This window comes from Mustela putorius, unplaced genomic scaffold (genome assembly GCF_011764305.1).
Source record: "Mustela putorius furo isolate JIRA1106 unplaced genomic scaffold, ASM1176430v1.1 tig00000224_pilon_pilon_pilon, whole genome shotgun sequence".
Classification (NCBI taxonomy): domain Eukaryota; kingdom Metazoa; phylum Chordata; class Mammalia; order Carnivora; family Mustelidae; genus Mustela; species Mustela putorius.
In genome coordinates this window covers 34,993,727-35,005,000 of record NW_025421321.1, presented here as the reverse complement: position 1 = coordinate 35,005,000, position 11,274 = coordinate 34,993,727, and the positions used below count along the sequence as shown (strand labels likewise).

At 38.9% G+C, this 11,274-nt stretch overlaps 1 protein-coding gene across 5 annotated transcripts in view; it reads right to left on the bottom strand.

Annotated features, from left to right (window-relative positions):
• MEIS1 (Meis homeobox 1) overlaps positions 1-11,274 on the bottom strand; it is a 133,642-nt gene that overhangs the window by 6,784 nt on the left and 115,584 nt on the right. The window contains exon 10 of one of the 5 annotated variants that reach the window (XM_045077919.1): positions 9,524-9,740. The exons of the other annotated variants lie outside the window; for them this stretch is intronic. Coding sequence (XP_044933854.1) covers positions 9,734-9,740 — 7 coding nt within the window. The 3' untranslated portion in view covers positions 9,524-9,733. Of the gene's footprint in view, positions 1-9,523; positions 9,741-11,274 lie in introns of those variants that run through there. 5 annotated transcript variants of the gene reach the window in all.

Sequence of the window (11,274 nt, the reverse complement as noted above, 5' to 3'; positions counted from 1 at the left end):
AAAGTAATTAAAGTCAATAATGAAACTGGAATCTAAAAGGGCACCATTAGTGTTAACTCTTATTGGCAATATATATTCTAACAGTTCTTGTATATGAAGTCCCCGACTGGCTAATAAAAATATTTAAAACATAGATCTACAACAAATTGTGTTGCAAATCAGGTTATCATTATCTTGTATAAACCATGAAAATTGGAATCATGTGAGCAGAAGGTTAGATTAATTCTCCATTCTCATTATAAGCACAGGTGTAGCACAAACACCATGTGAAATAACCAATTAAAATGAAAAAAAAATCTGCTTTTTCATTAGCTGCCTTCACTGCATGACCAATTAGAAAATTATTTAATATTAATATTCCACATATACCAAAAGTAATTTTCATAGTAACTAACATAGGTAAAAGAGCAAAAAACCAGCTCTTTATCTATGGTACTGCTTATCATCTGCAGGCTTTTAGAGGAAAGGAAATCTGGTAACATTTTTTAAAAGTCCCTTTAAAAACACATTATTTTGTGGGTATGATTTATACTATTCATCTAAAAATGGGAAGGACACTTTTTAACAGACGAGAAGCCGAGGCTCAGAGAAATTAAGTGACTTCTTTGAGGTCACATGGGATGTTAATAACTTGCTGAATGACACACGGCTGGCAAATGGTAGTGAACACCACTTCCCCCAACATCCTGACAAGAGCCTGGCCACTACTGTGTCACTCATCTAGAATATTCTGAACGAAATAGATATCCAAGAATGAGCTGGTTTTGAGCCAGTCACCACTGGCAACAACCCTACTGTTGAGTCTGGAAATAAGCATGACTGAACACTTTGTAGACTGGGAATTTTGATGACTGTACTGTTCGTGCATATGGACAAAGATAAGGCTGTGCATCAGAAGATTCAGTGACTTATCTGTATTCCAAAGCTTGCTTCCTTCACACTCATACTTTCAGATTTCCAAAGACCAGCTCATAATAACCAACTCAGGCTTGAATCTATGACTATTAAACCCAAGGAATCATAGAAAAACTAAACCTCAGGTTTGAAAAGGGCTTTCACTGTCACCTGGGTTGGTCACTGACATGGATCATCTCTCTGATATCCCCACCAAACAGATAGGTAGCCTCTGCTGGTTTGTTTCTAATAAAGCACTTGCTACCTCACCTGAAAGTGTACTCCAGCTATGGAAGGTGACTGTGAGAAGGTTCTGCATTACTCGATCTGAAATCCTTTCACCAGGACAACTCCTTGGGGGAACTTAAACAATTCTAATCTTACTTCTTCAGGATGGCCTTCAAATATTTAAACTATAGCCATCATGCATCATGTGCCATAGGCTTCTCCCCAGGTTTAACATCCATGATTCCTTTTCTTGCTTGTTTGTTTTGAGAGAGAGAGAGCACAGAGCAGAGGGGCAGAGGGAGAAGGAGAGAGAATCTTAAGCGGGTTCCACGCCCAGCACAAAGCCCAATGAGGGCTCCATCTCACCACCCTGAGATCATGACCTGAGCCAAAGTCAGGAGTCAGATTCTTAAGCAACTGAGCCACCCAGGCACAGCAAACATCCATGATTCTTAACATGTTCCTTCTAGAATGAAAGTTCTTCTTGGGTTTTGAGTCTACTCACCACTTGGGCCATACCCACTGCTCAGTATATTGAGAGGTTTGTCTGTGTGCCTCTAAAGGTCTTCAGAGGACATCATTAAAAGCAATTAGTCCACACTTGCTCTTGCTCTGGTCCCCATGTAGAGAGGGCATACCTCATCACAGCCTTTTAGCTAAGGGGCCTCAGGTACCAGGTGCTACTTTCTTCCCTTTTGGTGGCAATTGCCATTTCTTGCTATTGACAACACAGACATAGGCTACCTATAGGATATGTAGATATAAAGGTGAGAATCCATGCATTTAATAAAATAAAAATTTAAAAAGCTGAAAATCTCAGAACCCCTCATCACTTTGTCCAAACTGACCACATTAGTAATATGCTGAGAACTTCTCACTTTTGAAAGCGAATTTAAAACAATTGCTGCATATAATGAATATTATCGATACATATATAGCACAGAGTAAACTCTCAGAATCTTATTGGATTATGCTTCCTATACTTACATAAAACACTGATAATATTATCTAGGGTCATGGCAGACATCTTTATCTGAAAGTAACTAAGTAAATGGCAAAAGATTTTATATTTTGAAACAATATCAACTCTTCGATTTTAAAACCATCTCAACATTTGGTTCTATTTAGTGTATTTTATCCTAGACTGGCTTCTATATACTCTCTTTGGAATTATGCTACATACAGCAAAGCCATGTGTTTAGATGGCTTCGGGGTGAATTCAGATACAAAAACATTTTCCTTCTGGGCAAAGTAATAAAATGACATTCTTGCTCCTCCCACTATAAGTCAAACAGAGGTCAGTTCCCCCATCCCTGTATCTGTTTAAATAAACTGGTCCAGCTGTTTGTTTCTAAAATGCCCTTTGACCTTGCATCTCATCCTCCCTGCTTTTGTGACAGAATCCTTTACTTTCCATTGTGGAAGATTCTAGATTATCAAGAACTTTCTAAATGCTGAATCAAAAAAAAAAAAAAAAGACCTTTAGGTTTATTTTTATGTAAACTTACATGAACATATTCCCTTCTTAAAACACTCATTTCGAGAAGCATCAGTAAAACGTTATTTTAAGCTCATATGTGGTGTGTGTGTTCAAATATATATCTATATTTATGTGTGAATACATAAATATATATTAGAACTTTAACATAAGAAGAAACAATGTTTTTGAAGAGAAAAGAAAACGAGAATGATAAAATTCCAATCCGAACGTCCAATAAAAAAAAATCTATTCTCCAACAACAACAAAACAGTTTAAGACAAAATAGATCCATGAAATATACACAACCTTTAGTCTTTTCCATATTAATAAGCCCTCTTTAAAAAGTCTGTTAGTTTAAAGTTGTAAGAGGAGGGTTTTTTTTTTTTTTTAAACAATTGATGTCCAAACATTATAGGCCTTGAGACTTAGATGTACACTGTCAGATATACAATGTATTTTAGTTGGGTGTAAGGTTGGGAAACATCCTGTTGCCTTTCCATATTACATCCCAAACATCAACATATATATTTTTTTATAGATCCTATTTTGCTTTGAAAACAATGTTCTTTTGTGAAGTACTTTTTTAGAACTGGACACCCTGTAGGTGGTAAAAGACTGAATTAGGGAAAGAATTCTTATCTTTCCTTTTTTCACTGCATCATGGATCAGAATTTCTTCCTGTGACCAAACTATCCCCTTTCTCAAAACAAGGTGTTTTACCAGGGATGGCAAACAAAATGGATTGGCCTTATAGCTTCATTCCATGTCAACATAAACAGTTTTTACCCAGTTATTTGTTTAGGACTAGAGCCATACTAAGAGGGAATGGGAGGTTGAAAGGGTTGCAAAATCTTAAAAATTCTGAGACATGGGATCAGCTCAAAATTGAATTTTAATTCTTTGCATTTTTAAAATAGGAACCAGACAAGGAGAATGGGAGATGAATCCTGAGTTATGCGAAAAAGAAATACAGGAAGTTTTTCTTCATTCTTTCTTCTCCTTGCCCCCAACCTGCTTATTTATCATCATACTTTAAAGTTTTGTGTTTTGGTTTTGTTTTGTTTGCCATTCTGCTAATTCTACCTGTCTTTTTTCATTCACCATCTTTAGACACCTGAATAGTTTTCTGACTAAGATCTGGTAGAACAGCTTTCTGAAGTTAACCTTTGCCCTTTAGCTTATCCTCCACTCCATGCCCTGGTTCCTTCCCACAAAACTGGATGGCTAAGTTTAGTTTCCTCTTTGTGAGAACCAGGCAGGATGGCGAGATCACAGTGGGCATCCACTAGAACCAAACACAGGGTACATTTTCCCGGTACCACAGACAACATTTTCCACATAGCCTTGCCCTTTTCCTTTACTCTTATGCCCTTTGTCTTCCTTGTAAGTTCTCTGTCATGCTAACAATGCTAAGGAAAAATAACATGCTCCCCTTCAGAAAGAGCATTTTCACCTTCTCTTCCTCAGTGTTTACCACCTACTAGTTTACTGATGACTGAGGGCAGCCCACCGTGTGACTTTAGCATGTCACAGCCAACTCAGTGAGCCAAGTAAAACCAAAACGCCATTGTTTCTAAACGACAGGACTCTCCGTCATCCCCACAGTGTCTCTTGCCAACAAGGCTTAGTGAATAGTCAGCACAAAGGTAGCTACCCATTTAAGTATGGAGAAATATCATTTTACGATACCCTCCTATGCCCAAGGAGCTAAAATTATCAACTTACTATTAAACAGAAGATTTCATTAAATAGCAAGATATGTTAGTAAAGACGCCTTCTATATTTATACTATCCATTAAATAAAGTATTAATTATAGTCATCTTTAATTAATAGTTAGGTATTAGGAATATCTATGTACATACTTAGTAAAAATTTATACCATGCATTCTTAAGAATACCAGTGATTTCTACCTGCACTATTCCTTATCACTTAAAAATAAATAGCAAATAAGTATAATATTTAATCTATACATACTTCATTTAGGTATTCTCTACAAATATTTTTATAAAATTAAGAATAGTGAAAATTTTTTAAAAATAAAATTTCACACTGGAAGCTAGTTGCCGAACTCCTGAATTTTATTCTTTTTCTTCTTATTCTATTCCATGAATTTCCTTCCTAGTATTTCTTTCAACTTTATCACAATCATCTAAATAAAACTACATATACTGTGTTGCTTTATATTTTTAAAGTCCGCATTTCCTAATAACTCGAAGGCCTGTTTTATAAACAAACCCTAAAGGGAATGAGTTCTAGCTATCTCTCAAATAACTCTTTGTTCTTCCAAACAAAAATCTACTTCAAAATCTTTTGTTGTATTTCTTCATTTCAGATTTACATTTACTTATTGAATTTAATGATCCGTAACTGGCAGTCTTCAGGGTCCAAGCCTTACACAGTCCTTTTCTTTGTGAAATATAATTTCTTAAAACACGATTTTAAGACACTCAAGAAAGTTGACTCAATCTCAAGTCAAACCTTATGAAATCATGTTTCTGGCAACTTTTTCCAGTTTCCCAACCTCCTCCGGATCCAACAGTTCCAGGACTGCAATCCATCATCTGTGTGTCTGAGGGTAGGAGAGGGGAGTGGACAGGAGGGGAGAAGGGAGCACATGTTCTGCTCCCCATCCATTCTAGGAACAGATTATTGAAATTTCCTCCAATCACAATAAGCCCATCAATCAGCAGTCTGAGGAGATTCCCTTTCTCTAGCAGTGACGCGAGTATTTGTCAAACTACTCTAGAAAGAGCTGAAGTTGTCTCAGACCACTGAGGAAGTTAATCACATATAAAATTTTCTTCAAAGCAACTAGTGAAAATCACTAATTATCTGAAAATTATAATGCAAAGTAATAACAAACCCATGTATTAAGTGTTGAAATTACTTTCAAATATTTCATCACTTCATTATATGTTAATGGGAAGTTTTCATTGAAAGCAAATTATAAAATGATTTTTTATTCTAAAAAAAATATAAGTTGGGACCCCTGGGTGGCTCAGTCACTAAGCATCTGCCTTTGGCTCGGGTCATGATCTCAGGGTCATAGGATCGAGTCCCACATCAGGCTCCCTGCTCAGAGGGAAGCTTGCTTCTCCCTCTCCTACTCGCCCTGCTTGTGTTCCCTCTCTCAGTGTGTCGCTCTCTGTCAAATAAATAAATACAATATTTTTTTAAAAATAGAAAAATATAAGTTTGCTATATCCTTTAGTCTGACCTGAATTTAAAGTGGGGACGGGGTACTCCTTTAGTGGCTGATCTCTATTTCTTCTGCTACTAACCATGACTTTCTAGATCACTAAAGCACTAAGCTCCAAACCCAGTGGAATAAATTATGGGACTATCTTGCCAGAACTAGCATTAGAAATGCCCAACAGTTAAAAATATCTTAAGTATCCATTGATATAAAGCATATGTAATAAAATGGTATTTATGTAATATTTACTTAAATGTGACAATATGCCAAATTTGAGTTCCTATAACTACACAAATATAAGACAAATGCTTAAGGGATATGGAATTAAAATGATTATTGGCACAATGAACAAGCATTAGAGAAATCTAGGCTAACAAAACCTCTTACATTATTGAAAAAGCTAAGTAGGTATAATAAAATCAATAATATCTTCAATGAATAGATGGGTGTCTCTTTGGTTTAAGCTGAACAATTTTTGGGGTAAATTCTAACTTTTCCATATTTACAAAAAGTAAATAAAATTGCATTTAACTAGGCATCCCTTGAACATTACAGAATAAATATGTTTACTTAAAACAGTTCTTAATGTTCTGCCAATTTCCATTATAAACAGGATGACCACACAATGTATCGTTTAAGATTGGACACTTTCAAGAGTAAATGGATACTATTAATAATTATGCTGGACAACAGGCATAAACCATGAATATGTCAGGCAGTTGGGGTATATGGACACTCTAAGGATCAAATATGCACTTTTTTTTTTCCATGTAAAACTTCCCCCACATGATTGGAATTGCAACCCTCTTGTGTGAAAATAGTGACCAGCCCTGGCATGCATAAGGGGTCACAGAATCCCAGTACCCCTTATGGAGTGTCTCTGAGCTCCTTCCTTTCTGGAGGATCACTTCTTTAGTGACTTCAGCTCCCCAAGCCATCACTAGCCAAAAATGTCCCAGGCCTGGAGTCTCCACTCCAAGGGAGTGCCAAGGAAGGAGATTTGAAGATTTAGCTTGATTTCTTTCACCTGGTCACAGGTTAGACTGCAGAATGGCACAATAAAGCTTGACTGGAATAGAGGCCTGTCTCTATCCCTTAGAAGGTTCACTGTAACTTGTTTCAATTCATAAAGTTTGAAACCAGAGTTCTATGTAATGGATATCAAAATATAATCCACAGATCTTAAATGCAAATGGAACCAATTATACCAATTATACTTAAAGGCAAAAATCTCTCAGTTGAGGTATATGACAAGATTTTTCATATGAAGGCAGTAAACTAATTAAAATGACCTCCTCTTGGAACTTGTCAAATCTTGGGGAAATGCTTACGGTCACCTAAGTCACACTGAGGAAATCTGGAGACTGGGTGTTTCACTTGAGTGGCTATCCTTTTCTTTGAACAATATCACTCATCACAATTACAGTCAAAACACTGGCCAAGAATAGGGAGAGTCAGAGTGGCATCTAGGGAGAAGGGTGTGAGAATTGAGTGGGAAAACTGCCGCTCGCTTCTCTGAGATCATAGTAGTGTTGAGGTGCTGGAACCGTGATGACCACATGAGTTAATGTCTATGAAAAGAGCCTTGCAAATTTAAAACCAAAAACAAGAATCTGTTGAGATATTGTCATTTTGATTCTTAAAAAATACCTAATGGTACAAGCACACACACACACAAACGCTTATGGCCACAAAAGGTGGGCACAGCCCAAATGCCCAGCAACTGATGAATGGATAAACAAAATGTGGTCTGTCCAAAGGAACATTCTTCAGCCATAAAGAAGAATGTAGTATTGCTATCTGCTACATTCATGAACCTTGAATACAATAATGGTAAGTGAAAGCTTAAGCCAGTCCCAAAAGGCCACATGTTTACAGTGATTACCTTTATGGGAAATGTCTGAATCGGCAGAGCTATAGAGACAGAGAGTGGGGGATGGAACTACGGGAGGAGTAATAGCTAAAAGGCAAAATGTTTCTTTATATACATACATATATAACATATATATATTAAAGATTTTTTGAGAGAGAGAGAAAGTGGGGGGAGGGGCAGTGGAAGAGAATGGGAGGGGGAGAGAATCTTGGGCAGACTCCCCGCCCAGCAAGGAGCCTGATATAGGGGCTTGATCTCACCACCCCGAGATCATGATCTGAACCAAAATCAAAAGTCAGACGCTTAACCATCTGAGCCACCCAGGTGCCCCTACAGGGTTTCTTTCTCAGATGATAAAAATGTTCTAAAAGTGACTATGGTGATGGTCGCACAGTATCTGTGAATATACTAAAAACCACTGAACTGTACACTTTAAATGGGCAAATTTCATGGTATGTGAATTATATCTCAATAAATCTGTTAATAATAAATGCATAAGGGAAGCACAGAAGAGGTGCTGAACAAGGAGCCAGCCCCATTCTTGCCTCTCATTAGCAGCACATTATAAAGCCCTGAGCCCCATCTGTCAAATGGTGCGTTTAAATCCCATCCAGGACTTGGGCTCTGACATTCTACAGCGTGATGTTCCTAAAATTTTAATCCATGCTCCTTTGTGGTGATCTTCAAAATCTCATAGCCCTGTGTGATTTGGAATCTTAAAAGAGAGAGCATGACTAAAATTAAAAGTTAATTCGCAATAGGCTTTTTTATACTACATTCACTCAAAATGATTCTGATATGCCTTTTCTGGCCCCCAGTCCCTCTCCGCCCCCACTGGGCCCCAAGGATGGGAATCTCTGCCATAACCTATTGTACTTTCCTATCTGCAAATGGGACTGGACTGCCAGGTGACCAGCCGTGGGAGCTGAGATCTGACATCTTTGGACATGTAGGATTCTTTCCATTAGCTTTTTCAACATCCCCTACTCTCTGCCCTTTCCAAGCACATATGAACTCCGACCCAATCTAGGGATCAAATAAAGTCAACCACAGCAGATGTTCAAGGGATATAGGCCAACAAACCCTGCAAGTGGACAACAACACTCAAAATGACTGATTTACATTCAAATCAGCATTCCAGGGTAGAAAGTACCAGAAAACATAAATATACATATTTTTAATCATTGTGCATTATACGATTCTTAAAATAGAGCGATGTTATCAATAGTAAGCCAGATCTCCCCAATGACAGGAAATTCATTTTTGTGCTAAATCACATTTAGAACCCAAGACTGATAATCCCCATCGGCCTGAAAAAGTTGCGTTCGGGAAAGCAAATGTTTTTTTTTTTCCCTTCTTCAATGATCAGATCTAATCTTGTGAGGCATTAGGTCCTTTAGTCACATTGGTTAAGAGGGTAAAGAGGAAAAGAAGAGCTCTCAAGAATGGCAACAGATTAAGGTTTTTTTGTTTATTTGTTATTGTTCAGGTGTCAAGAGCCAGATAGCATTCATTATTTCCCATGCTAATGGGTCGGGCTTAAAAGCTTCATAAGAACGGAAATAAAAAGAAAAATATCAATGACTACACAGGGCCGTGAAAGGGAGAGCCCTCTTTTCCCAAAGATACAAGCATCCGTGCTGTTGGAGGTCACTGTTTGTGTGGCTGGTTGGTTTTTTAATATTCCCTTTCCCCCTTAAAAATTAAGAAAGAAGCAACACAAAAATGTAGGCATCCACGCAAAACTCTGAGTGTGTTCACACACTGGAGCGATGTGGGCCGAATCCAAGAGAACGTTTACCCTCAGAAACGTTTCCTCCCCTGCACCCCCCAACCCTGGCTTCACTCCATTTTTGAGAAAATCGTTTATTCAACCCAGAGCCGACATTTGCCCCATTTTTAAAAATATTTCAGGCGGATTTTTTAACCACTCAGAAACGCTGTTTGTTTTAGGTGGGTGCAGCCTGAAGCAAGATGATGAGGTAGGAGAGGAGAGGGGTCTCTGTGGGCACAGCTCGGTGGGGCTTCGGCGCTCACTGGTTAATCACCCAGCACCAGCCTCAGAAACTGTTGACACAAAATAGGTGGAGATCAGGTCTGTGCAAGCAGAAAATACCAGAAAGGCAAACTGTATGTAAACACACTTAAGACAGATTTGACAAGAATAGACCTAAACCTGACTTGCTAGGAAACTCGGAATATCTAAGGCTTCAGGGTCCCTCTCAGCTGAGGCCCTTTCCCCTTACAGAGTTGCCTTTGAGAAGATAAAGAGTAAGGTTTGAAACACTGAAACAAGTTTACAGAAGACAGCTGAGACATTTGTCCCCTTGATTCACATAGTGTGAGTTTCCGATCTGTTCCTACATGTAGGATTTATGTCATGTAATACAGTTCTTCCATGCATACTTGGAGCAGAGCCAAATGGGGGGCCGGATGGGGGGTGGGGGTGCACCAGGCACATACAACCACAACTCAAAAAGTTATTTCTCCTGACCTATAAAACTCATGCAAAGAAGCAAATGGATAATGCTTAAACAGTCTTTTAATCTTATCTAACTGACACCTGACAACCCATTACTTATAGATTATTAATGCACCCACTAAAAAGTTTGTCATGTACAAAATTACCAGAGAAAAAGATTGAACGCCTGAGGAAAAAACAAATTTTGCTGTACAATAACTTCAGAAATTTCAAGCCTATTATCTGTCATGCCCTTCACAGACTCATAGCACACTGCTAAAAACAACTGATTTATCTTTATTATGAATCCTAAAATGACAGCACACATGTTTTTCATGTCGTATGATAATGTTTAATTTCATCCAGTTTTTACTTTACAGTGCTTGATTTGCTTGTTTAAGATGAAGGAAAGTAGCAACTTTTTAAATTAATTTCCCCGTTTGTCTCTCTATCAGAGGACCTGGGTTTTTTCTCACTCCGTGTAAAGCTGGGATCAGAGGCAGGTTCAGAGCAATCGCCTTGCTTCTCTTTGGTTCGCAGTGATCACACCGTCTAGAACAGGAGAGCTGGAAGAGGTGTGAAGTCCCACTAGTGGGTCCTCCCTGTTCATTTCAGCAGCGGGAGCTGCTGCCCCGGGAGACAGAATGACTCTACCAAGGACACAGGTCTAACTGGTGAGGAGTGGGGAAGACAGCCAAAACATTTGGGCTCAATGTGTTCTTTCTCTTGCATGTTGCCTCCCTCACTGGCCCTGTGTAAACTGTATGTTGTCAGGAGGCTCACAGGAGAGTGGGCTCCTTAGCCACCTGTGGGTGCCGGCTATTCTCCCTTGACCCGTTAGCCTCTCCCCACGCTGTCTGCAGGTGAGTGTGAATCCGGTCCTGCCAGCATGCATGACACACAGGGAGCTGCTTCCACTTCTCTGACCAGACCACTGTGCCAAGACACCGAAAACAACAAATCTAGCTTGATGAGGACTCGAAACAAGTCCTGCTGCATTCAGGACTTGTTCAAAGTCAACCACGAACCACTGGTTTCACAGCCTTGAAAGGGATCACAGACATTCAGAAACGCCGGGCTCCCGCTGGATACATCGGCCACCCCACGCGCTCTGCCCTGGGCCTCACTTGAACCCTAGCC